This window comes from Atractosteus spatula, chromosome 11, assembly GCF_055471065.1.
Source record: "Atractosteus spatula isolate fAtrSpa1 chromosome 11, fAtrSpa1.hap1, whole genome shotgun sequence".
Classification (NCBI taxonomy): Eukaryota; Metazoa; Chordata; class Actinopteri; order Semionotiformes; family Lepisosteidae; genus Atractosteus; species Atractosteus spatula.
The window spans coordinates 47377409-47404916 of NC_142716.1; the positions used below are offsets into that span (position 1 = coordinate 47377409).

At 43.4% G+C, this 27508-nt stretch overlaps 2 protein-coding genes across 6 annotated transcripts; both read left to right on the top strand.

Moving 5' to 3' along the window:
- The first annotated feature begins 3128 nt into the window (after positions 1-3128).
- LOC148824223 (CD276 antigen homolog) lies at positions 3129-20067 on the top strand. Of its 4 annotated transcripts, none has more exons than XM_088926896.1 (7): positions 3135-3303; positions 11352-11456; positions 11700-12032; positions 12534-12839; positions 14107-14229; positions 15032-15061; positions 17117-20067. In XM_088926896.1, the coding sequence occupies exons 2-7, from the start codon at positions 11387-11389 to the stop codon at positions 17146-17148; spliced, it is 894 nt and encodes a 297-aa protein (XP_088783022.1). In that variant the 5' UTR covers positions 3135-3303; positions 11352-11386; the 3' UTR covers positions 17149-20067. The 4 variants fall into 4 exon arrangements, with proteins under 4 accessions (XP_088783024.1, XP_088783022.1, XP_088783025.1 ...); XM_088926897.1 differs by having other exon boundaries at positions 3152-3303; positions 11355-11456; XM_088926898.1 differs by lacking the exon at positions 15032-15061 and having other exon boundaries at positions 3129-3303.
- Positions 20068-22993: 2926 nt separating this feature from the next.
- LOC148824224 (uncharacterized) lies at positions 22994-26951 on the top strand. Of its 2 annotated transcripts, none has more exons than XM_088926902.1 (5): positions 22994-23111; positions 24014-24085; positions 24505-24840; positions 25281-25426; positions 25855-26951. In XM_088926902.1, exons 1-5 carry the CDS (start codon positions 23054-23056, stop codon positions 25930-25932), a joined length of 690 nt encoding a protein of 229 aa, XP_088783028.1. In that variant the 5' UTR covers positions 22994-23053; the 3' UTR covers positions 25933-26951. The 2 variants fall into 2 exon arrangements, with proteins under 2 accessions (XP_088783028.1, XP_088783026.1); XM_088926900.1 differs by having other exon boundaries at positions 22995-23111; positions 25278-25426.
- The last annotated feature ends 557 nt before the right edge of the window (positions 26952-27508 follow it).

Here is a 27508-nt window from a genome sequence, read left to right on the forward strand (position 1 = left end):
TGTGTGGAGTTTGTATGTTCTCCCTGCGTTTGCATTTCCTCCAGGCGCTCTGGTATCATACCATAGTGTAAACATAACGGTGGGTTAATTGGCTTTTGCCTTCTACCGGTTTACCACGGTAGGCTCTGGCTCCCCGACGACCCTGAATTGAAAGAAGCTGAAAATGGAAAAAAGAAAAATGGATGTGCAGTTTCATTATTTCTAGGGTGCGAGAGCATCATTGTGATTTACTAGCTCTTGGGTCACAGATCCCTGCTCTGGTGTCCATGTTGTGCTCTTGCTCTTCAATCCGGCTGCATAGTTTGCATATATTGATGACTTGCTTTGATGCAAAGCTTTCTCCCATCACATTGCATCTCCTGTGCAATAGCAGGGACTGGCTAATCGGATAAAGGCAAGGTGTTCCATCTTAGTCACGAGGATTTTAAAAAATATTTTACTCCATAAGAAGGCTTGGAGCTAATTGCTTTTGAATGTGCCAGTTGAAGTGTGTTTTTTGCGCTTCTCAGAAGCGTTTTAATGTCAAAGCTATTGCCAAATATAAAAGAATCATTAGCATTTGGACACTAAACCTCATTTTAAAAAAGGAACAAAATATAACATTGCTATTATCTCTAATTATTATCCTTCCTTTTGAAAATGTGAGAATTAAAGAGTGCTTTATTTTATCTTACGGAAGTCAAGCACAGAGTTCTACATACAATCTTAATCTTCTGTGTTTCTAATTTTTATTCAATTTGAATGTAGTGTCGATCTACAAAGGTGCATAATTCAGCCAGCAGCCATATCACCCTGGCACTCACAGCTGGCAGCCCCCTGGAGCTCAGCAGGTGTGAGCCTGGTCAGTACCTGGATGGGAGACTCCTGGGAAAGCTAAGGTTGCTGCTGGAAGAGGTGTTAGTTGGGCCAGTAGGGGACGCTCACCCTGCAGTCTGTATGGGTCCTAATGCCCCAGTATTGTGATGGGGACACTATACTGTAAAAAAGGTGCTATCCTTCAAATGAGATGTAAAACTGAGGTCCTGATTATGGTCATTAAAAAGGGCATTTCTTGAAAAGAGTAGGGGTGTTACCCTGGTGTTCTGGCCAAATTTCCCCCTGGCCTATACCAGTCATGGCCTCCTAATAATCCCCATCTCTGAACTGGCTTCATCACTCTGTTCTCCTCCCCACTGAGAGTACTGGTGCACTATGGCTGCCGTCACATCGTCCAGGTGGGGCTGCACATTGGTGGTGTGGAGGGGAGTCCCCTTAACCTGTAAAGTACTTTAAGTGGATTGTCCAGAAAAGCGATATATAAGTGTAAGTAATGTTATTTATTATTACTAATATTGTTTTATTCTTCTTCGAGTAATCAATGTCTTCAAAGCACTGAAAGTCAAACACTGGATTTCGTTAGAATCAGCAGTGAAACTAGTGGTGTGAGTGGAAGCTAAAAGGAAGGCATTTAAAACTGAGGCGGGCCTTTACGCAAAGGGTGGTGGGAGTGTGGAACAAGCTACCCAGACAGGATTCTCTCAAGAAATGATTGATGAGATTCTTGAATCAATTAGTTTTTGACAACCAAGCTTAGATTAGGCCAACTGGCCTCTTGTTCGTGACAGTTAAATCAAACAGTTGATCCTTAAGTCCAAGTTTTTACTATATATGTTCTATATATGTCTTGCAGTAATATGACAGATATAATACATTTCATAGTAAAAAGATGCTTCTGTGTAAATGTACTCATAAAATTCATATCTGACGATTAATACTGCTGTTGCATATGATAGAAATTCCCCCCCAAGGTTTCAACTGAAAAACAGTACAGTATTTAAAAGTTTGTCCACCAGGTGGCAATGTTATGTAACTTTTAACTTCTGTGTTAAATATAATGTGATATATTGATGTATAACGCTATTTCGTTCTTAACAATCCGTTCTATTTAAAGAGACTGTTGTATAAAATATCACAATGCACTACAATTGTAAACAGTTGAAAAATAATAGTTAAAAAGGCCAGTTTAAAATAGACATAAAGGTTAAACATAAAAGACTTTTTAAATCACAGTCTAGTTTTGGGACAGACAAGATATGAATCGGAAAACCAGAGGCTCCTTGTAAGTCATTAATAAGACTCTAAAGGTCTATCCTATATTCAACTGGAAGCCAGTGCAGAGATTCTAGAACAGGAGTAATTTGTTGTGAGCATCAGACAAGACCTTAATTAAAAATTCTAGCCGCTGAGTTTAGAACATATTGTCCAATACTTCATTGCCGTAACAACCAGCTGCGCGGAAATTGGTATGTTAAAGCTCATACAATTAAAGACAATATAGCATATGAAGTCGATAATACTAGACTGCAGTAGTTCGGGTGGCTAGCTGTGTGAGCATGCGTAGGCTGCAAAGGAACAAGTAAAGGTTTATTCCCTGCTGAAAAGAGAAGAAAAAACACAACGTTTTGGCTGTGGAGCCTTCTTCGGGTGTAAGGTTTTTGCTCACACCCGAAGAAGGCTCCACAGCCGAAACGTTGTGTTTTCTTTCTTCTCTTTTCAGCAGGGAATACTCCTATTACTTGCTCCTTTGCAGCCTACACAGGCGTGACGCTGCTACCCACCTGAAATATTTGTTTTATGTCGACTAACCCTTCGTTACTCTGCATGTTAACAAGTTCAGACATTTTTCCTGGCTTCTAACGAAGGTTACGCACTTTGTGCCACGAGCAATGTCACTGACCACATTTATTAAAGCCGTCAGCATTTACATTCGATCTATTCGATGCTTGACCTACGTCTAATATTAAACGTAGTTTAATTGTTATTAATTAATATATTTCAGTGTTTTCAGTTATTGGCGTTAAAGGTTAAACATTTCATTTCACCGTTTCTGGAGCAAATACATTGTTTTTTTCGCAACCTTTTTTTTTTAAATTATGGCGATGGTTACAGAACCTTCGCTTTAGGTGAGGTAGATCATAAAAGTATACATTTTTAGACGGGGCTTGAATTCACTTGACCATGAATGACCTTCTTTTTCCCAGTTCGTCCTTTGTCGTAGTATGTAGGAAACGTTTTCTTGAAAGCACTACCATACGACCTTAAGAGGAAAACAAAATTCCCCACAGAGGCGAGGCGAAAGTGAAAGTATCGAGGTTGTTTTTTGTTTTAAAAAGCAGTCAAGTGAAGGCGGCTGGTGTCACACGGATACGAAAGTGTCGCGCTGTTAAGTGTTTGGTCTTTTCTGCGCCCTAATTTCGGGACGGGAAAGGGAAGGATTTGTTAAAGCGACAACACTGAACTCCTCGAAGGCTCCTGTCGGCTCAGGTAAGAAATGTTCTCCTAACTGACGATTTACAGTGACGCGCTAATCGGAGCTGGTATCGGTTTTGGTCAGAGCCATTTCAATGTCTTCAAGTCTGTAGTGCCACATCTTCCCCGTGGCTGCTGTATGATGGGACTTCACTCAGGGGCTGACGACTACACGAGGCAAATCCTCTCGTTTATAACCTTTTCTTGTGAAATCTGAAAAACAGCTCAGTTTAGATAAAGGAATACTTTTTACGATGGAAATGACTTTGGTCGATCTCAACGAGCTTTCTTTCTTTCTTCAAAGAAGCCGATGAAGGGGCTTCAACATCACGACGGACAGCTTGCTCCACACCCCCACCACCCTTTGTGTACAGAAACGCCTACCGCTCTGGGGTTTTAACGCACTTCCTCAGGGGTGTCCATTGGGGTCCTCCTGTTCTTCTTGAGATTTTGTGCTGTTTCAGTGCCAGCCTGCTATGATAAATACTATAATATATCAAAAATAAATCGAAGCCATTGTCACATCACTTTGAATAATCACTTATCCAGTTCAGGGCCATGGCAGCCCAGAGCCTATCGCAGGAAACGTTGGGTGCAAGGTGGGGGTACCCCCGAACAGGGCAGTCCATTACACCACAGATCAATTGAAGTATTTATCCTTAATTGAATCACACAACATTTTTCTCAGTTAAAAACTATTTCAGGGAAAGGGAAGTCTGTAGACGTCTTGATCTTAACATTTTAGGGACTTTCTGAGTGGCGTGTCCGCTTCCTCATGGCGTGAGCTAATTTTCTGTGAAGGTCTGAAAAGAGGAAGGCTCTTGAAGCAACAGGACATTCCTGAGAAATGTGTGTCCGTCTCCCAAGTCACCTAGAATCACTTTTAAAAAACAATTTGTGAACCAGACACAACAGGTCATGATGTGTGGGAGTGCAGGTGGGTTTATTTAAATCAGAGGCTGCCCAGGCCTGCTCCTGTTACCCCTAGGATGTTGGTTGTCAATACCGGCGCTGTTGTGACTTGCTCATTCGTGATGAAGGTGTGTGAACTGATATGTGAGTGGGAGTGTTGCCACTTGCTTGTCACCAGCTGTTTCATATAAGGAACTGGAAAAAGTTGCAGGTTGCAGGTCGAAGGTTTGGGTTTGGGTTTGTGTTTCTAGTTGTGCTTCTTTTTAAAAAAAACCTTTCTGCTTTAAAAAAAGATGGATAAGGCAGAATAACTTGAAAAGGGGTGAAAAGGGCAAAACGTGGCTTTCGTTTTGACAGTACTACTCCCTCCCTTCCTTTCTTGGCAACATCGTGTGGACTTTCCTAATTACAGTCTTAATGCAATCACCCAGCAAGGGCAGTGCAACCTGCGCATGCTGACGTTGCTGCTAAAATTGTGATTTGTTAAGTAAATTAAGATCATTCAGGACTAAAATCTAAGGACTCTTCTGTCCTGGGCGATCGTTCCCTTAATTGAAGAGATTTCTTGCCTTTCTTTTATCAGCACCATACAGGTGACCTGAAAGACTAACAGGACCAGGGATTTAGATGGGTCAGGACTGAAGACCCCTGTGCTGAACATGAGTAGAAGGAAACAAACACTGGTGCATCTGTTGTGGAGGTTGTGAGACAAAATTCGAAGTTTGGTTGGCAAGAACAGGATTATTTGGCAATCTTTTTAAAAAGCACAGAAAACTGCTGATGTTGCGCTTCAAACAATGGCATATAGGAGCCTGGATAATGAATAAGAAATATAAATAGTCAGATCAAAACAGTTTCACTTCTCCCAGATGCTTAGTGAGGACGAATTAAACTGGAACGCTTTTTTTCTGCACTGAGCTAAAGAGCAAAGATTTTATCTCATTTCCTGTTTTATTTTTTAACAGTGAACATAAAGATCGAATGTAATTTTATACAGGATTGGAAGAAGAACAGAAGGATTTGATTCATGAGCGCTGTCCTGAACAGTCGATCAGAACTTATCCTTGGACATATAAAAGCTCAGTAAACAGACTTCATGAAACCAATACTATAATAATAATAATAATAATAAACTTTCTTTTATATAGCACCTTTAAATGTGGCTTTTCAAAGTGCTTTACAGAATGACAACAACAATAAATAAAAATAATACACAAGATAAAACACAATTACAATACACAGAGGAGACCGTGGTTGGTGGTACTAAGTATAGTAGGAGCAGAGGGGTGAAGAATGGAACCAGTTCAGTAAAGGCTCTTCTAAAGAAGAAGGTTTTGAGTCTGGATTTGAAGGAGTTTAGAGAAGGTGACTCTCTGATATCCTTGGGGAGAGAGTTCCAGAGCTTGGGGGCATCACAGGAGAAAGCCCTGTCACCCATAGACTGTAGACGGGCTTTGGGGACAGTAAGGAGACCAGAATTAGAAGAGCGAAGGTTGCGAGGTGGGGAGTAGGGCGATAAAAGTTCAGACAGGTACTGAGGTGCCAAGCCATGCAGAGCCTTATACAGTAGGTGAGCCTGAGGATTTTAAAGTCCACACAGAATTTGACAGGAAGCCAGTGCAAGGACTCCAGGATAGGAGTAATATGATCACTTGCACTAGACCTGGTCAGGATTCTGGCTGCCGAATTTTGGACATACTGGAGTTTGTTCCATGTGGATTTAGATACCCCAGCGAGTAGAGCCTTACAGTAGTCAATTCGGGAGAACACAAATGTGTTGATCAGCTTTTCAGCCACAGTTAGTGATAACATAGGGCGTAGTCTAGCGATATTTCTGAGGTGAAAAAAAGATATTTTGACAATATGCTGCACATGTGGGTCAAATGTTAAGGTAGAATCGAATATCACCCCAAGGTTTTTCAATTTAGACTGAAGCTCAAGTACAGTACCATCCACAGATTGGGTAACAGGATTGGCTTTACAAAGTTGATGGGGGGTGCCAATAAGCATGACTTCAGTGTTGTCACAGTTAAAATGAAGGAAATTTTGAGTCATCCAAGTTTTAATGTCAGAGATGCAATTAGATAGAATAGAGACGGCCACATCAGTATCAGATTTGGTATGGATGTATATTTGAGTATCATCAGCATAGAAATGATAGCTGAGGCCATGTGATCTTAAAAGCTGACTTAGTGGAAACATGTAAATGCTGAAGAGCAAGAGGCCCAGTATTGAGCCCTGAGGAACACCGGACTTAACGAGGCCAATTTCAGACCTAAATCCACCAAGAGAGACAAAGTGACAGCGATCAGTGTAAGTGATCAGGTAAGACTTGAACCATTTGGGAGCAGCGTCAGAAACTCCAAACACAGTCTGAAGACGAGAAAGTAAGATGTCGTGGTCAACAGTGTCCAAAGCAGCACTGAGATCAAGAAGGATGAGTACAGAAAGAGAACCGGAATCAGAATCAATACTAAAACTGAATTATACATGAAAGGATTTGGTTTTGAAAATCAAGGGATTCTAAGTGGGGTTTGGAGGCGTCCGAAGCCACAGAATCTCTCATGTCTCTGGTCAAGAGAAGGCTCTTGTGGAACCTGTACATTGGCACAGCAAGATGGCCTAAATCAGCAGAGGTTTATCTCGGCCTGCGATCTGGACTATGCTCATGCAAGAAATGCTTACTCCAATTCAGGAGCAGCTTGGGGCAGAGTCCAAATTCCAGCGAGAGCCGTCACCAGTTGCAGAGGATGTGAATCATGCGCCGATGTGAAGCATCTTAAATTAGCACAAGAGCCACTCCGTTCGGGTTGTGCTGGAGCCTCAGAAAGGCTTTACAGCAGTCTAATCTTGCCGGAGTAACAGTGTGCAGCATTATTGTATCCCCAGGGAGAGAGGGAAGGCATGGGGCCCTACTCTAAACTAAGCAGTGTTACGCAGGTGGAAGAAAGATGCACTTCTGAGATTCCTGATTTGGTCTGCAAATAAATCAGAGTTTCATCAGCATAACAGTGAAACCCAGCAGATTGTACTGCAGACCTATATTGTTCGCAAGCCATCCACAATAGTTGTGTACTGTAATTCTTTTGTGTGGCATGAGTCAAGGTGCCATGCCTAGTCCTTCTATGGGTTTTTAGTCTGTAAGTAAACAGTTATAAAAATCACAACAAGAGAAGAAATGAAGATTTAATTTTCTGTCCTGTATCCTGTAACTTTAAACTTTATCTCCACAGAATGTAAAGCTTTTCAGTGGAGCTATAGAAGTATTTTCTTTGATCATACTGAGTTTGAAAGGATCTGGGATAATGGCTGGCTCTATAATAGTTCAGTTTTGAGAAGGAGATCTAGCATAATGCAGCACCTGTAGGGAAGTAGGATTCTAGAGTGACGTTTTAGCAACATTTACATGGTGATAGGCAGGCAGTCAGAATTTCACAGCGCTCATCCCTGAGGTCCTGCTGTCTTTCCAAGCTCCTGATGTTCTGACCACGCACCACACCTGACCACATTAATTGCACTCGGTACCTCATTCTCCAATCACGTCCCTTTTTCTTCATTATTTAAGCTCCTTGTCAGGTCGCTGCTTGCTTGCTTTCCTCTCACCGTCCTGAATGATCTCACGGATTTTGACCTCTCCTTTCAACCCTGGGATTTTGCTCTTTTGGACTTCGCCTCACGGACTCGTTGGCCATCTTGGACACTCGCTACCCATAGGCTTCAGCTCGTTTACTGACGCTCTGGCATAACACAATGAGTTTTTCTAGGACTTTGAATTGTTCAGGAGTCTTAATTGAGCAAATCGGCTTACTTACGTAGTGCTGAGAATAAAGCGTAGGAGAGGCTGGGATCACATGGACCAGGACTGTGAAATACTACAGGAGATGCCTGTTCAGGGAAAGAAACCTGTTGGATATTGGTAAAAAAACAGCAACAGGTACAGTATGTGAAACAAATCTCCTTACTATATATTTTACTACTACTTATCTTCTAACCTTGAGCACAGAGTATTGTCTGCTCAATACAGAGGGGGAGGTATTTTATGTAGCTGTTTTGTTTTCCTTGTGGTTTCCCATTTTCCTTCCACGCTGACTACTGTGAACAGAGATGATGGGACGTGGTGTCGGACATGGTCTCGAGTCACAGAAAAGAGAAGCACGCTTTACATAAGAAAGCAAACACTTCCTCCTTCGCTGAAAACAGCCCCTTCGCCAAAACAATGCAGCATTATTAAAAATGCCTTCCAGCTGGAAATACTAGTCCGACTGCCCGATTACGAGAACATCCCACCATTGTTTTTTTCAAAAAATAAAATTTCTCCAATCATCATGCAGAAGATGTATTTCCTCCTCTCTCTTCTGTCCGTTGGTCTTAGGGGGTTTTGTACAGCTGAACACCCTGCTGGGGAAAGCAAAACATATTATATTAGGCTTGGACTGGGCTTTGAGAGGAGGAGGAGGACTTTCAGTGAAAACTCCGAAAGCATTTCCTTGGAAAATCTGATTAGTGTCAGGCTCCTCTCCCTTTCACACAGTGATATATTTAGTAGGGCTCCGGTGGTAGACAACTGTAAATAATCTACTTGCATTTAGCTAGTAAGAGTGCTTTCAGAAAGCAAACATGCACCAGAGAGAAAACCTCACCCTCTCTCTTAATCCCTGTGCAGAGCAGAAGCATCATTGTGGGGGGGCTTTGTTATAAGGGCCCTTAGTATCCCCAGATGGGATACAAATGTCACTTGGTAAGCTCAGTCCTCATAGCTCCAGGTCATTGTGGGTATGCCCATTGACTTACCCCCAACAACTTGTTTTAAGGTGACCCCACCCCCCCAGCCCTGCACTTGAGCATGGGCACCTCTATGGGAATGGGAGGAGATCTCTCATGTGGACGTTAACCCCATCTACCGTCCCTGGTTCCAGGACTGCAGAATTTCACAAATAGCCATATCTGTCCTAATGGTGTAGCCATTTTTAAATTAACACCGCTTAAGCAGAAGATTGAAAGATTTGATTAACAAGTGGCTGCTTTCCACCAAAGAGACGCCTGCCTACTGTCATGATCACAAACCCCTCCTCTTAAGGGCACTCCAGCCCTTCCTTGTTTGTCTCATCTCCCGCATCTGTTCCCTATTCCAGCGCCTTTTCAGTTCCCCCTTAAAAGCCAGCTGACGCTAATCCGGGCTCTGCATTGGTTTCCGCATCATGCGAGCCTGGGACCTGGATGCACATGGCTCCGTTATGCTTTTAGTTCCTGCTCCCGTTTCCCCTGCCAGTCCCGACCCGGTTCTGGTTTTAAATCGTCTGTCTTGGATGGATCGCCTGGCCTTGGACTTTTGCCCTGTTTTCGGATTTCCCTTTTGACCCGTCCCCGGATCGTTTGCCTCGGCCACACCTCCCCCGACAACCAGCACTCCATGGACACGCCCCCCCCGTTTCATCCCCGTATCCTGGATGACTTTTTCCCCGTGTTTTCTTCACTATCCCTGGTCGTCTGCATAGGGTCCAAAAAAGAACTTCCCCTGCACCTACTGTACCCCCTTAAATCTGGAAAAATAATCATCTCTTCTGCATGGTTCCCAGACTCAGCCAGTGCGGAATTGGCTTTGATTTGTCTGTTCCATTTTGTTTTTTTGTTGTTGAAAAGTGTTGAAGGCAGCTCTGTTTTTGTAGCTCCCAGGAGTGTGGAAAATGGTTCTGGAGCCTAGGGGAGTGACAAAGAGAGTATCTCTCTGTGACGCAGTACATCATAAATTTCTCCCTAAACCTCAGCAAAATTAAATAAGTATGTTTCCCTTTCTCTGAGAAATGCAGTCATTACCAATGAGGAAGTGCCTTGATATCAACATCATACTGGTACTCTGTAACAAATTAGTACTGTGAGGGTATTCTGCCACGTCATCCCAGATGTGTATATTAACATCAAAGACATTGCAAACCATGAGACACTACAGTAAATATACCGATATACAGTACTGAGAGACATTTAAATGCAACAAATCCTATTGATTCCAATAAATGGGCTTAGGAAGTCCAGAACAAGGTACCCAGCCATTTTGTCGAAGCTGATACCCTGGTTTCTTTCTAGTGAGAGTGATGGTTTTGATGCACTTTTTTTTATAACATAACATCACTTTATTGGCCCTATACAATTTCTTGCATTAGTAATTTGTCTTTTCGCGTACCCCAGCTTGCTCTCCATGAGACACACAGACAGGAGAGAGAAGCTGGGGGTCAGAGTGCAGGGTCAGCCTTTAATACGGCACCCCTGGAGCAGCTGGGGTAAAGGGCCTTGCTCAGGGGCCCAATGGAGTAGGATTCCTCTGCCGGCTGCAGGATAGGAACCGGCCGCCTTCCAGCCACAGGCACAGATCCTGAGCCACTGCTCTGCCCCTTTTGTTTCAGTAGTTCATTTTCCCAGAAACCGTGTTGGACTGGATGTCTCTTCCCATCAGTGTCTTCTGAGGTTTTAGTGTTTTTGGAAGACATCTCAGATAAAAGACCTACGAGGGTGTGAGAATGATGGAGGGAAGATGAAGGGAATTCTAATCCAAACAGTATTAACTTATTCTTTCCTGTGCTGATGCTAAGAGCACAGGAAGGCCAGGGTTAGGATCTCTGTAGCTGCATTGAAGTCATATCAGTGCCTTGTCTGGAAGAAAATAAAGCTGAGTTCACAGGGGAAAAAGCTGTATAAAAAGATTCTATGAAAAAGAGCTGCCCGTATGGGAAAGGGGTGAAGATCATGAAAAACACATATTCCCTTTTGACTGGATGACTGGACTGCATTTCCTTTCCTGTTCCTGGGATCTCAGTGCCATTATTTGCTTGGGAAAGAGCTTTGTTTGGAAATGGAAATCGGTGCCAGCAGCTGATTGTTGTTTCCTGTTTTTTTTTAATAAGTTGCCCAATCGCTTTCTGAGAGGAACAGATGTTCCCCCAGCTGTATGTTCTTTGGATGCATTGGATTGTTTTAGAATTAGCATGACAGCAGAAGAATCATCCAGCTTTATGCTAAGAGGTCAGTTGGTGCAGTCGTGTGCTGGGTAGCAGTACAACCCCAACAGCTTCTGGGTCTTGGGTTCGATTCCAGCCTCAGGTACCTTCTGCATGGAAGAACAGCTTATTAATTACTGAAAATGCAACTTTCCCTTTCAGCAGGTTTCACCAAGCCAAGAATCATCCAGTACGACATGGACAGAAGTGCTTGGCTGTTTGCTGTGGTGTTTATTGTTGAATTCACCAGGGTAATCCCCTCTGACAGTAAGTGTATTTTTAATTGCATTTCCTGTTGTAGCTATAGAAGTGAATGTAGCTGAAAGTACCTCACCTTGAGTGACAACTGAAAGAAGATGGATTTGTGCTTGAGGACCATTCTTTCTTCTGCACTGTACACCTTCTCATTGTGCTGTGCCTCTTGAAACTGTCTGAACACAGTAAACACACTCGTACAGTGCATTAACCTAACACTTCTCAAATCAAAATCTTCTTATTTTAATTCCACAGAGCTTGTAAGTATGCACTGCCAGTCCGAACACCATGGGAAATTTGGCCAGGACACAAAGCTCAGTTGTATCGTGAACAGCACCTCTACAGAAGTCCGAATTGTCAAATTACTTTGGAAGAAGAAATCTCAAGGTTCGGTGTTAACTTATGAAAATGGCAAAAAGAAGGCAGAAGATCCTCATTTTGAGCTTGCCCACCAAAGCTGGGGTCCAAACAATTTGGATGTCTCTTTGTTGTTGAGAAACACAAAGATATCAGATCAAGGAGATTACTCCTGTTTGGTTTTGACAGACAGGGGCTTCTGTGATGGTGTGACCACACTGCAAGTCACAGGTAAGTTTCAGTGGCCTTAAACTCAAAAGGAGTGGTACTGAAAACAGTTAGCGTATGAGTGATATCTGAACTGTCAACACTATAAAAAAGCATTCCTAGTGTATTTTAAAAGGCTTTTTGTATTTTAAAAAATCAAACCCCATTTTTAGACTAAAAGATATGTCCTTCCCGGAGAATCATCCAGCTAAATGTTTAATCCCTGAAGTAGAAGGAAACAAAATGATACTTGTTAGGACTCTTTAAAGCTCTTTACTTCCAAACTCTTCCTGTGCCCTCCAGGTCTGTGTAGTCCTTGTAGGCAGTGAACCCTCAGCCTCAAGACTGGCCTCAGTAGAGCAACAGCTCTCAGACACAATCTCTTCTAGTTTACTCTTGTCTCTGGAGAGACTGGGATCTCTAGATGACATCTGCGATGAAGATGCGTGTTTGTGTTTGAGCTACTAGAGGAAACATTTCAGCCGGAACACAAGTGCTGACTTTGGTTTTCCCTTTCCATGACAGCTGCATACACCCAGCCCGTCATGAGCTCCATACCAGCAGAAAACATACAGGAAGACAGCAGAGTGGAGATTTTCTGCAACGCGAGTGGGGGTTACCCTGAGGGAAGCATCATGTGGCATGACCAGTATGGCACAGACTGGACACGGAGTGCGCAGACGAAGGCAGTGCTGACCGATGACGGGCGCTACAATTTGACTAGCAAATACACAGTGCTCAAGTCATCCTCCAGCTCTCTTGAATACAGTTGTTCAGTACATAATAGTCAACAAGTCAAAGAGGGAACACAGGTCCATCATCTGATGTTTGGTAAGTTCACATGCATGTCTTTATCTCTTGATTGTTTCAACTCTAATGCTTCCATTATTTTGCTTTTTTTTTGCCTTGCTGATCAGAATGCAGCATGACGTGACCTGGTGGCACCTCTACTCACATTGTGCAATAATGTGTTCATGTGGAGCCACAAACAGATTAACTGTATTTGGCTTTCAGGTCCCAGACGGGGCTTTTGCACCCTTGAGAAAGATACTGACAGGCTGCTCCGGTACAATACCCTGCTGTGTAGATGAATGCTCTCCAGGTCTTCATTCTCTGTCCAAGTCAAAGTTTTTCATGTACTTAAAATGCAGGGTCAATTTATAAGCTCCATTTAAAAGCATTTTCTTTTCTGAAGTCTTAATAATAAAACAGATCTAGGAGGCAATCTGCTTTTCCAAGATGTATACAGTTTGGATCCTGGTATTTAAATAGCCCTTATATCAACGCAAAGAAAATAAGGTATTCTGTAGGCGTAGAGCCCTGGCACAATTGCAGTATTCAGGGGTGCCAGTTTTTGAGAGGAGGCCTGCATGTCTGATAAGATGTGTAATACAGCCGTAATGACCTTTCTGTGGTATGATGACCCAGTGGCCTAATGGATAAGGCATCAGCCTCTGGAGCTGGGGATTGTGGGTTTAAGTCCCATCTGGGTTGTGTGTGATCACATGTAGTGGGTGGAGAGGTGACACTGTGCCTAAGGATCTGTGCCTGTGGCTGGAAGGTTGCTGGTTCAAACAGAGGAATCTTACTCTGTTGGGCCCCTGAGCAAGGCCCTTAACCCCAACTGCACCAGGGGCACTGAATAAATGGCTGACCCTGCGCTCTGACCCCAAGCTTCTCTCTCCCCATCTGTGTGCCTGGGTGTCTCATGGAGAGGAAGCTGGGGTATGTGAAAAAAGACAAATTCCTAATGCAAGAAATTGTATAAAGTACGTATAAAGTGATTTTATCTTATCTTTGTAATCCGATGGCGCACACTGTAATTCTGTATGAGCAAGGAGCAGGTATTGAACAGCAGGGGTACAGCTGAGCCCTGTACTGAAAGCAGTTCACACCTGGACTGTGACCTTTGTGCACTGGGGTCCCCTTCACAGCTGTGTGCATTTTTAACTTCCAACCCACAGGCAGTGGCAGATCGTGTGTTGACGTGCAGTGATCTTATTTCTGATCACCTGGTGTTTGCCGTGCATGTGTACGTTACTAAGGTATTAAATGTTCGTGGAGGGGCAGCGTGTAAGTGCTCCGATGTTTCTCACAGGTCCTAATAAGATGGAAGGCCCCAGTAACTCCACTGCAGTAGCGGCTGTGTTCGTTGTGGTGGGAGCTCTGGCCGCCGGCATTTTGGTTTTGTTCCTGTTTCGCCGAAGGAGGAACTCCAGAGGTGAGCCGTGTTTTCCTGTGTGGGTCTGGGAGAGGGACTGTGGACGGCGTGCAGTCACTCGCCGGAGCCAGGGTGGGGGTGGGCAGACAGACCTTTGTTCAGGCACGTCGAGGGCTGGCATGGCAGGCGGGAAGGGGAAATTACGCAGTCTCTCGGTGGTCTTTAAGGTGGAACAGAGCAGAACTGCTCATGCACGCACCGTTACAGTGCTTTAGGGCCATGTTTGGTCTATCAACGGACTGAAGAATCACTTAGGCGAAACTGTGTGATGGAAACGTTTAGCAAGCATGTGCGTATCATACTGTGTATACCACACACACAGATTTGCATCTTGCATCCTGTTTGCAAGCAGAAGCTTTAAAAAAAAAAACCCACTGCTTGGGGAACACTGTAAAAAAGCAATTTATATATACATTACAGTGCATAACTTCATGTAATAATAATAGGCACAGTACAGGTGTATGCATGTGTGATTATAATATATACTGTATATATACACACTGTGTGTGTTGTTCAGGTAGCGATTTTACCAAGATGGAGCTGTGAAGTGAATTGATATAGAAATTGTAATAGGACAAAGGCTTTTAAAATGAAGTCCCATAACTTAAAATGTCAGTATACCTCAATACATGGGTGACATGAAAGACCTAGGGTGTCATAATAGGGTTAGGATCTCTCTCAGTGTGTGATTTTGGATATAATATGTTAGTGAAACATGAACTATTAAAAATGCATTCTGGCTGAGAAAATGATTGCAATATTATTAAATGCTGTAATCCCATGTTGCATGCTTTGTTAACAGATCGAAGAACATCTTCATTACCAATTATAGGTATGACATATTCGTGTTAATTAAACTTTATATGCACTCTTTGCATTTTAGTTCTGTCTTGGATCTAAAGGCTTTTCCTCCTGCCACTTGTATTTTCTGTGCTCCACACGGTCACCTGTCCCCTGTGCAGTTCACAGAACTTTAACTCCGCAGTAAGGTGAAAGATTTTTTAGGAAAAAATACTGGTGTTTAACTGATTCACCAGTTATTATATTTTCATACAGTATAACAACATACTTTGTAACAAAGTGTTTAAAAAATCAGAACTAATGAGTTAAAGGTTTGTGTATTCAGCACAGTTCAAGTCTTTTTAATTCCAGTTACAACAATTCCAGGGCTCTACTGGTTTAATTTCTTGGAAGTGCAGTATCTTTGATGCAGCAGTACATAAAGACACAGAAGATATTTGCCGTTCTGTGCAAGTGGGCCTTCTTCTGTTAACAGAAAAGATGTATTTCACTTTTTCTCTCAGGTGGTGTTTTCCTTAGTTTTTCCTTTTTACTTCCTAAAGCCTGGAACACATACTGTAAAAGCAGCTTATTTCAGGGACTGGATGCCTTCCAATTGTTCTCTTGCTGTGGGTATGGGACATAAAAAGGTCAAACATGCATTGTTTGCATATATTAAAACCATCCACCAAATTACCAACACATTTTTCTCTAACAGCGTGAAGTTATAATACAGAATAGCTTTAGGATGCAACAGTCCTGCTACCCAGAACCCACCTGCTGGCTGGGGAGCTGTGGACCGCTCACTGATAGAGGCCGCAGTGCAGTGATGTGTGCAGACAGGGGTTCAAGGCCACTGGTGGGAGGGATGGTGGTTAGCTCAGGAGATCCAGGTCCTACACAGGCAATGGTAACACACAAGGAGGAGATCCAGGAATCACAGTCAAAGGAACAAACTAGAGTCGAGACAGGAAAAATATAAAAACAGGGGCAGGACAGCATCATCTGCAAACTTGATTCAGTTCACAGATTCAGCAGCAGGCACGCAGTCGTTAGTGGAGACAGTGGAGACAGAAGTGGAGAAGGCATCAGCCTTGGGGGCTTCTGAGAATGAAGTCTTCATACTTTAATTTAAATGTGCAATAAAGGATCTCGAAAAAGAATTCCCCAGCCAAAAACGGATGGGCACCTGCGTTTTCATGGCACGTTCAGTGGTAGAAAGAAGAGCAGCCCAAAGTGATCTTTTCTGACTATCTCCGTTCCGCAGAATAACATGCCTACACTTAAGTGCTCACCTTCACCGATAATGATGATAGGCTCAAAGATCCTGGGATTGATTCTGGCCTCTGGTGTCTGTCTGTGTGGAGACTCGGGGTAATCTCTGAGTTTGCATGGCTTTTTGCTGGGTGCTCTAATTAAAGATGGGTTGTTGTCCTTTTCTGTGTGTTGGGGGGAGGGGGGGGGGGTTCAAGGGGATTTCATCCTTGTTCCCACTACTGTTCCCATTACAAAAAGTAGTGTATTAGCTGTGGGGCTATAGAGAACTAGAGTTGGATGGCTTCCTCTGATGTTCTGCTTCTTGTGAAGAATCTTTAAAGTCTCCACAATTTCATTTTTGATCCTAATGAGATCCTTAATGTGCTTTCATTTAGCTCAGCAGTTCCCAGACCTGGTCATGGTGCCCCACACCCCTGCTGGCTCTTCATTCCAGCCCACCTTCATTAGGCAGCTGAAGCCTTACCTGATCTAAGAAGCTGCTTCGTTGGAATATTTGCGTTTTGCTTCTAATCACACGTTTGGAATTTTATTTCCCTTACAAAATGCTGCGGTTAAGGTTTCAACATGTTTAACAGCTGGGACTGGACAGTTCTGATGAATCTTAGTTATTAACCCAATGGATTGTCTAAGTGAGGACACAGCTGGATGTAAAAGCCACAGTGGTGTGGGTCACCAGGGTGAGGACTGGGCACCACTGATCTAGCTCCGTTCACAACCTTGATCCAGTGTCCTGGAGTTGTGCGTCGTGACAAAGAAAAAGGGTGCAATTTAAAACTAAAACGCTTGCCAGCAAGGTGATTGACAGCAGTGTTTTTGAATTTGTCGACAGCTGGTGACTACGTCGCGAGAGAGAAGTGCTGAGGAGAGGAATCTTCTGAGCTGGCGGGATGTTTGATTCACCGTCTGCTAACAGAGAAACCCACCAGGGTCAGCCAGCAGGGCCTGCTCGTGTTCTAACATCTTGTGGACTTTCTGCCTGCCTGGTCCCCTAAAGAGAAAATCTTCACCGCTCCAGGCTCCTCTTGTAACTGATATTTCAGCTTTAATGAAGGTTTAATGTCGTGAATTTCTTTGTTTCCTATCGTTTCAGTGCCCTTTCCTCAGCGGTTTTGTTTGCTTTTTCCCCACCACTTCTCTTTGTGCCTTGGAGACATTACAGTGATTCTACAGGACACATGTCTTCAGTAGTTGAAACATTAGGAAGGAGGATTGCAGTCTGTGGGCTTCTGTTGAAACCCATGTTGCTACCCTGTCTCTCAGAAGAGCTGCAGGTCTGGAAGAAGGCTCTCTTAAGACAAATCTGTGTTTTGACACAATAAAAAAGATGACGATTTTTTCCAACATTTGTTCCTATATGAATTGGAGGCTAGATATGATGCAAGCTCAGAATGAGGCCAGAGTAAATACGGTAACCACCATCGCTTCTGTTTCAACTCTTGAAAAAAACAATACGATAAATCAATACAGTGTAATGTTGGAGGGGTTTCAAAGATCACCAGGCTGCCATTGTGTAAGCTCTGGAGCAGCCTGACAGATTTCTTTTCTCCTTTTGTTTTTAGTATGATCCACTTTAAAAGCCTTTAGACAGTGAACCACCCATGTTTTTATTGTTCAACTGCAGTTGAAACCGTGGGCAGTTACCTGTTATTTGTTTAAAGCGAAATTATTTACCCTCCCATCCTGCAGAATATAGCCACAATGTTTCCTCATTTCTTATTTTTCAGTGTTTCTCTTCATAATCACGCGGAACATCAAAAATACTGTATATATGTTTATTACTTCTTAAATCCTGGATGGTTGTAAAATTTGAGAATCTAATTGTACAATGCCAACTTACTAAATCTTTTGTAATCACTGTATTTTTATATGTTGTATAGTGATTAGCAGTAGCTTTTGGGTTGCTCACTGGTCTTGGCTGAGCCCCAGTGCCTGCTGGTTTGCAGTCTGACAGAGCCCTGGGTTTTTAATGAGCATCATGGCTCGTCGATGGGGTGGGAGGGGCAGGCAGGCTTGTTCAGAGCTCAGGGTGAGCCCTCAGTAATGGCAGGCTGGAGTCTGGGCTGTGAGTGGGGCCCCAGGAGGCGGGGCGCTCCGAGGGCAGTGCGGGGGTCTGAGTGGGCTGTTCTGTCACTCGGCAGTGGGGAGAGAGCCTGGCTGTCCTTCTGCCTGCCACAGCGCCCCGGGGGTCCCGCCGAACCAACGGCCTGAGCACAGCAGCGCAGCACGTCACCCTCCTGCCAGAGCAGGCCGCGAGACTGGCCAGCGGTTTCAGACCAGCATGGGGGGCTATAACGAACAAGCTCTTTCAAATACTCTTGTAAGGAATCGGAAAGAAAAGAGCTGGATTCCCTCCACCTGAAGGAAGGTGTGAAGTGGGAAACAGGCTGGGTGAGAACTAGCAGGCGCTGGCGTCCTCCAGGACCAAGACTGAAAAACTCGTAACACCTTTGAGAGACAATGGGTTTTCACTGTTTTTTTTTTACCTTTGTTGTCATGTTTGTGTAGCACTGTTTGTTTTCACTTGTGGGTGCATTTTACCCTGTTGATGTTTTTAATTGTTTGTCAGTTTCTTCCACGAGTAATCCTGGTCTTTTAACAAGGATTCATCTGGGAGTCTTTTATTAAAACGCTCAGCGTGGAGAATCTTAGGAGCCAACGCAGTACTTCAGCCAGAAGAGAATGGTAAACTGGGTGAAGATGTACAGTAATTGAACAAAAACATCTGCACTCAGCTGCACGGTCTTTTTCCCAACGTAAATGACATAAGGCGCTGGCCTTTCACAGCTCTTGACCATCCTGAGGAGTCACTGCTGTGGCGAAACGTTGATTTATTGTGTTGTGGTAATTAAAAGAGAATTAAAAAACAAATGTCTATTGGCTTGCCATGCAGGTAAAGGAGAACTGGTGTAGAGTTTCAAAACTCATTCTAGGACAATAAAAGGAGTGAAAGGCCTTCAGTTCCAGTTCTCCACGGGCCTTCAGCTGTGGGATTTTGAAATGGCAGTGTCTGGACTGTCTTTGTGTCTTCACAAGTGAGGGTACAGGTTTTGTGCTCAGTAGGAGCACACAAAGATTGAGCTCCTATCAGAATGACTGTGGCTTGTGAGAATTACTTGTGTTGGGTTTTAATAATATCATTGCGGAATACCAATCAATAATGAATTGTCTATACCCGTGTAACATTTAGTGCCTATTATTTGCACTCCAAAATAAAGACACTTATTTTTTAACTGTTAGCAACTATGTTTTAAAAAGTACCATTTTTTACTTGCCAGCAATTTTTTTTTTCAGGTTTTCAGGCCGCTGGGGAAAAGAAACAGCCCAAAATTAACCTTGAGAGCTGGATGTGATGGGTCAGTGACTTTGTATGGCAGGGCTCTGATGAGGAATGGCTGGTTCATTCTCCGGTGCCACAGGTAGCTCTGTTGTGATCATCTCCCCTGTGCTCTGTGTTTCCTGATGGAGCGTATTACTCGATCAGTGTCCCACAATCTTTCAAAACTGAGTGTAAGACCCTTGGAAAACCTGCAGGAACATGTGGAGCGGTAGTACTGGCCTGTTTTCAGGTAACACTAATAAAGCAAGCGGAATGAAATTAGAATCTTTAACAGAATGGCGCATGTATTGATAAGCAATCATTACTGTTGTGATAATTTTCAAGATTAATGTGCTACTGAGCCATTTTCACTATTGTGATTTCTTTGGTTGGGGGTGGGCAGAGATTCTTTGGTCTGTTGCTTATTTTACCTAAAAACTAAAAATAAAGCACATTAACAGATACGTTTTATGACTCTTGAGTGTTTCTCGTCATCACGGCATTCTCATGTAGCTGTTTCAGTAGTGAGTTATAACCTTTCTCTGTATTGTGTGACTTGCAAAAAGGTAGCAGTGTGTAAAATGAACTGCCTTTAGATTATTGTAGGTCCAACCTAAAATTTCTGAGTCAAAATCGCCACACCTGCACAGGCTGAAAGGCCTCTTTTCATTTATAACTGCTGTTAGTTTCTTCCGAGTTACAGAGTGCACACCAGGTTATCCTGAAAGGGTCTGATTAATGTTCTGCAATTCATACTGATGCAATGCAAATTTCTTTACAGTGCTTCCCTACTATATACCTCACTGCAGGGCTGCCCAACTACTCTCCCCTCCAGTGGTGCAAACAGCTCGTCAGTTGAGTATCCGATAATTAAAAGGTCACTTTAATCACTTGAGTGCTACTTGTACTCCTTAGAAAGAGGCATTAGGACCCACACAGACCGCAGGGTGAGTGCCCCCCTACCGGCCTCACTAACACCTCTTCCAGCAGCAACCTTAGTTTTTCCCAGGAGGTCTCCCATCCAGGTACTGGCCAGGCTCACACCTGCTCAGCTTCAGGGGGTTGCAGGGTGATATAGCTGCTGGCAATGTACATAGTTGCTCAAGACCCAGACCAGTCTACTTTATAAAGGCCTACGACAGCAACGTGTGACTCGAAGCAAACATTTTGCAGTGTTTTTGTTTTTGTGGTTTCTTTTGTAGAGAACATCCTCATTTATTTTTGACAAGGGGGTTTCAGATCTGCTTGGACAGATGGCAGAGCCGTGAGAGAGCCATTTACAAAGCGAAGCAATGTATTGTCACTGATAGCATTAGGAGTGTGCTCCTTCATAAAAACTGAAGATTAGGCAACTGTTTCAGACTGCCATTAGCTGACTTGTCACGTCAAGTCTTCTCTTTTTTGGTGTTTTCTGAAGTGAAATTCCTGTTTCGGTTCTTGATCGTGGTTGAGAATTGGACCTGCTGAGATTGTCCCAGAGGGAAGTGTTGGTCTCCCAACCTTACTTACAGTTTTGCAAAAACCTGACCCTCTGCTGCTGTCGCGATGCACTGTTCGCTATCACGCCCTGTTGTCTACATTGCAATACGACGGGTCTTGCGTGACTCGCTGTAGCGATACGGCGTTACTATCGTGACACTGACATTTATAGCACACTGCCGGTATCGCGGCACGCCATTACTGTTGTGACTCCCTGTTTTAGTACGCTTGATATCGTGACACTTTCGCAGTCCGCCTCGCTGCATACTTGAGAAAGGAAAGAGCGAACTCCGTATAGCAACATGAATTATTAACTGATCGCCGATCGCAGCTGTCACACTATTGTGAACACCAGGAAATAAAAGATTTTTTGTTTTCTTCCGATTTCAGAGGGGTTTCTATCTTTTATTAAAATTACTTGCTTGACGAGTTCCTGCACCTTCCTGATGTATCAGTAGTTTTCGCTCTTTATGGTATTGTATTGTTTCAAAATAAACGTTTTTAAGACTAATATTATACTTAACAATAGACGCATTGAATTCTTGGGTGAGTGCACCGTCAGCTCCATTGAGCTGCTGCCTGTTACTGGGAAATAACCTTTCCCCTAAATACATGCACATACACGCACCATTTTCACCGTTCACGATTAAGAGACTAGTTTATTCCTTGCTTTTTTTATAAGGATTTTGATCCCAAATACTCCTGTACACATTCTGTAATAAAATCCAGCTCGTCCACTGGCAGCAGCGTGTGCAGAATATTCCAATGGGACCTGCCGGGAGACACGAAAGAGATGAGCGCTTGACAGGGGAAAACGATCTTTTTTATGACCAGTATTTTTATTGAATCGCCTATATGCAACTTAGGGCGCAACATCCAAACGTGAACATTAATTTAAAAAGCACAACAGGTAACTCGCGGACAAAATGTTAAACCACGACATGAATTTTATTGCTAGACTTTGTTTTTCAATACAGTAAAAACAATTTCAGCTGGGTTTTCACACTTTGCACTGTTTCCCATTAGAATAGATTCATTCGGGAGTTAAAAACCTTATTGACATTATTTTTTAATAAACATTTTTAAATAGCTTAAATTTTATTTGAAAACAGGAATAAAACAAATTGATGTATTGTTGTTGTTTTTGGATCACCCAGTTTTAAGACTGATGGGGTTTTGAAAGAAACACACCTATCTCTCTGGCAAAACCTGACAAACGTATCATTGATTTAAAGAAGATTGTCCTGTACAGAACAGCATTCTTCCGGTCACATGAATTCTCTTTCTTATACAGTACAAGACCACAGCAACTCCCTGCGGTTCCTGTTTTGGCGCAGAGCTATTAGTCTTCTGAGCAACTTTAGCTGTCTGATTAGTCACCCTGTTAGTACCCAGTTGAGAATCTCCACACTGCCCGGGGAGCCCCGATCGTTCAAATGTGATCTACATTCCTCATGTACATACAAGTTACCCCAGGGCCGATTTGGGAATGAAACAAGTCGGAGAACCTGCAGGTCTGGGGTCTCAGTCAGCACAGACTGGGGTGACTGGGGTGAAGGGGATGGGGATTCCTGAGGGGAGCTTGTTTCGGAACACCTCAGGGCACCAGGGTGTAAATTAGATCATTTATGTACCCCCCCTCACCCCCAGAATCCCTTGGGGTGGAATCTCAGCTCATGATTGTCATGGTGCTGGAACACTTAAATACGAGATAAAAATTATAGCATACTGGGTCATTTAAAAAAAAAACGATAAAAAATTATACAGTAGAATATTGAGCCATTTAGAAATCGAAAGAAAACAAATGCATTGTCAGGCATACCGCTGCTTCGTGATGTTTTATTTCAGCATTGCTAATCTGCTCTGGTTGGATCCGAAGTCATGTGATATTCAGTGGCGAAAGCCTGGTGTGTTTCTCTGAAATGAAATTCGTGTTTCAGTTCTCCCAGTTCGCGTTTTGCATCTGCTGAGATGGCAGGGAGAGCTGTGCTGGTCTGCGGCCCGCTGGGCTCTGGTGTGAGCCGGAAAGGTACGTACCAGAACCTTACCGATGGTACTGCAAAAAGGCTGTGTGGGAGTCGCAGAACTCATAAACAAGAACGGCAATAAAGAAAACGACATCTATTTCGAGCATAGATGGGAAACCTGTCACATGCATTGTAAGTTTAAGAAATTGAAATATTTTCCCAGACGGAAGAGCATAGTTCTCAGTTCTCACCCGTTCTCTTTCTTATCACAGACTGTATAATTCAATGATTTACAGTGGAAACCCAACAAATCAAGCAGTCTGAGCAACTCTGCTTCACCAAAAATAACGGAAGAAAAAGGTGTTACATTTCACTTTATAAGAAATCATCTTAATATGACAAAATATTTTAGGTGGCTAAAAGGATGTTCATTATTTTTCACTGTCAATCATCAAATGCCCAATACTGGGGTCCACAGTTAGCAAGTGCTCTTTCCTTATGAAATTATTGTGTTGGTGTTAGTGTAATTGTGCTGTGGTTTAATTGTTTTGTAAACCTATCTGCTTTTACACTGTAAGTCTGGCAGCTGTCTGCTAAGCAATTAAATAATAAATTATACATTTGATGAAGACACAGGAAAGAAATTGGGATCAGATGAAGACCATGGCTCATAATGGAAAAGCCAAGGCAATAAACCACAAAGAGCTGTTGCCACAGTGACAACTTTAAAAAAATCTCCAAAATGTTTAAGATTTAAATATCTCTACAAAACTTCGCTGTCTATCTGAACTTCATCATATTATCGATGAAATCCAAGAACATGCTGTAAATGATACACAGAAGTCAATAATCTAGTTCTTGTTTTTGCTGTAATTATTAGTAGGAGGAGCATCTGGAATGTTAAATGGGTCTATTGATTTGTAAAAAACGATCAGTTGTGTTGAAGGGGTGGCTGTCTTTGTAGGTTGGTGTTCCCTCTTTCTCGTCACCTTCCTGACTGCACCTCTCTGTGCTGCAGATGTAATTTCATCACCTGGTAAGTGTTGTTTAGTAACGTGTTGCTCTCATCGTCGTTACTGTCAGTAAGGAAGTACATTCCACATCCACGAAACAAAGGGTGAAGGAGGTCAAGAACGCACTTCTGTCAGTGTGTATTAATTGTATTTGGAATAGGTTTAAAATCCAGAACTAAATCAGACTACTACATTAGAGTTTTTACTGCCATTGTAGCTCATCCATAATCAATTTCTGTCATAACTATTTTTTAAAAAGTAAAACAAAAACTGGTATATGTGCTACAAGAAAATACTGCAAATCATCCCTTTAGAAAATGTTGTTTGTGCATGAAACTTTAAATTTACCTTTATGATATAAAAATGATCATAGATAATATAAAAAAGAATCACTCTGCCTGTGCTGTCTGCAATGCTTGAGTTTTACCCCTCTGATCCACAGTCACCCAGAGGCCTCCATATGCAGAGGCGAAGCCGGGGGAGTCTGTGAGCTTCTCCTGCTCCATCTCAGTGCAGAATCCAGGCGGCCTGTATGTGAGAAGGAAGTTCACCCAGGAGGGTGATGTGCTGTTTGTGAACAAAGACAGTACATTTATAGTACAGCCTGGGTACACCGACAGACTAAACACTACAGGAAAACTGGAGGATGTCAAAGTCACATTCAGAGCACTGACAGAGGGGGACTCTGGGGTGTATGTGTGTGAGTACGGCGCTCTCGATATGGATACAGGTTCGATGAAGAAACAAGAAGCTTCTGGTACCCTGCTTCTGGTCCGAGGTATGTGTGTGTCAGCTCTGTTTTCAGCAGTAGTAACGGCGAATGATGGCTTTGTTTCTGAGAACCATGACTTGTGCTGGATGGAGCAAAAGCACAAGTAAACATTTACTAATGAGAGGAGACCATTTGGCCCATGCAGCTCATTTCAGATTCCAGTAGCAAAGTTAAAAAAAACACTCCACAAAGTGAGAACAAAACCCTACAGCCTCAGATGAGAATAGATACTCCCAGACAGAATATCAGAGTGTTTTAAACTTAATATTTCTCTGCTATATCTGTGCTGTGAGGTGAGGAAAATGGTACCAAATTTAATAAAAAATCAGGTATTGGCATATACATGTGTGTATAAAATGCTGCTTTAGGGACTGGGCCTTCTCAGGTACCTGTTCACTCTGTCTGTACTGGGCCTGTGCTGAAGAGCTGTCTGTCTCGCCCAGCAGAGAGACTGCAGCAGAAGCAGCAGCAGCCCTGCGACAAGGACGAGGCCCTGAAGTTGATCCCCACCCTGATGCTGATCACAGCGATGTCCGCCGGCTCCGTGCTCCTGCTGTGTGTGATGGGCTTCATCATCTGGCAGTACTCCAGGGTGAGTACCCCCACACCGCCCGGGGGCCCCAAAGGGGCAGCAGAGAAGGTAGCGGGGCTGCTGTGTTCCCGGCCTTGGGAAATGTGTGTATTCATCCTGACAGCGGCGTGACCCTGATCCCCTGATTTATGCTTTGTGATTCTTTGAGCCGAAAAACGTTCTTAGTAAATACACTAACGATGACAACAGAATTGTAGGTATAGAATATCACAGTCTCCGCTGTCTGAGCTTTGAGATGACGCCTGCTACTGTGTATTTACAAGTGCAACGCGTGGAATATCTGGAGGACGGGGAGTTGTGCTGGGGAGTCCCTGGATCTGTGATGTTCGTCTGATATAAAAGCCTGTCAGTGACGAGCTCAGAAAACAGCCAGGTCACATGGAGAAGGAATCTCCCCACAGTGCTTCCTGTTCTTTCCTGTTTTTCAGCTCACTAACTCACGTGCCAGGAAGAGATCTCAGGTTCAAAGTGGGATGTGTGAGAAACTCTGGAATGAGGAGGGGTGACGAGCAGCAGGGGTCAGGCACTCGGATCAGGCCACAGCTGGCCACCAAAACCTTCAGATTAAAATAAATCGACAGACTGTGATGTCATATTATAAGAAGAGGTGTTACCGATTTAAAAATGTTGAGTCACGGTCATCTGTTTTACATTTCTCTTAATACTAACATACTCATGTAATAATACTTTAATACATGACCATCCATAAAATGGGTGGTCATCAAATGTTCAATGGGCTAGTACTGTACACCCCTTATTTAGTGATAGACAGCCAATCACCAAGTGTCCTGCTGATCCCTTGACCTCACTGAGACCACGTGTGAACAAGGGAGCAAGATGCAATCCACCAGATTTGAAATCTACCACAATAAATGCCTTAAGAATCCTGCATAGTGACTTGTGCTGTGTAGTAGTAATATTCGGCTTTAAGACCTTATCAGCTGTGTAAGAACTCTTTAAAAAGCGCCCAGGCTTCGGCATGCTCGGATCTGGTCAGGTAAACAGCAGTCCTGCTGTTATCTCCTTAGCTGGGGAGCTGTCTTTCCAGCAGGTGTGAAGTCGACTCTGTTACAGCCAGGAAGTGATAGAATAGAAAAAGCACGTTTGCCCGGAGACCGGTGATGCACAAGCACATTATTTTTCCATAGGAGCAGTGGGAACGCCCCCCCCCCCCAAAAAAAAAAAACCCTCGGCGGGTTCAAAGGTTAGAGTGGTTAAGAGGAACTTATGAAAATCAATGTGTGTGTGTGTTAGTGCGCTGGGTGTCACAGCTACTGCCGTCTTGCGCCCTCTGCTTCTGTCACTCCGAGGTGCAGGGAGGATGAGAAAGTGACTGGACAGAGTGAACAGATCGCACACAGCTGTGAATTATGATATGTCTTTGTTGTAAATGTCTGTAATATGTCTGTAGATTGTATTTTACTTTTATTTTATGTTTTGCTCCATGTTAATTCTATTATTTTTATTTGCTTTGGCAATACTAATTGTACCCATCGGTCATGCTAATAAAGCACCTTGAATTGAATTGAAGTGTGAACGCTGATAATATGCACACCCCTGTCTTATTGATTTATTTCAATAATAAACTGAGTTTTGTTTAAGAAAGACATATACTTATAGAGTGAGACGTAAATTTACCAGAACGTATTTTGCCTTCCCGACCTATAAAATCGACCGGTTTATAAACATCTGCTTCAGTGGTCACAATTTTAAGGAAGACTGAAAACCCGGCTTTTGTAGATAGCTGTGAGCTGTGGTCGTCAGGCAATGCTGTACCAGCTCGGCGGTGATTACGCAGGACTCTGGAACGCGGTGCGTGGAAGGGAGGAGGTTCACGCAGCGGTCACGTAGGCCCCGCGTGTTCAGAGACCACATCTGCACGGAACCTCTTGAGCCCTCGCGCGCCTCGGCCAGATGTGCAGCCGGGGGGAGGTGCCAATCCACCCGCGAGGGAGGCGGTGATGCGTGTTTTTGCTGTGCCCGTGGGTGCACTGCGCTGTCCCGCTGGCGAGCTCGTTTCTTGGTTTTGGGAAGAGATGAGAAGGCTGACCCGAAGTCTTAAAGCTGAGACTTCCGTAACTG

Coding starts and splice junctions, on each gene's coding strand:
- LOC148824224 (XM_088926900.1), top strand. CDS start 23,054: ATGGCAGGGAGAGCTGTGCTGGTCTGCGGCCCGCTGGGCTCTGGTGTG. Junction 24,086..24,504: donor AGATGTAATTTCATCACCTG/GTAAGTGTTGTT, acceptor TCTGATCCACAG/TCACCCAGAGGCCTCCATAT. Junction 25,427..25,854: donor TCATCTGGCAGTACTCCAGG/GTGAGTACCCCC, acceptor CCTGTTTTTCAG/CTCACTAACTCACGTGCCAG.
- LOC148824223 (XM_088926896.1), top strand. CDS start 11,387: ATGGACAGAAGTGCTTGGCTGTTTGCTGTGGTGTTTATTGTTGAATTC. Junction 14,230..15,031: donor CCGAAGGAGGAACTCCAGAG/GTGAGCCGTGTT, acceptor CTTTGTTAACAG/ATCGAAGAACATCTTCATTA. Junction 15,062..17,116: donor ATCTTCATTACCAATTATAG/GTATGACATATT, acceptor ATTTGTCGACAG/CTGGTGACTACGTCGCGAGA.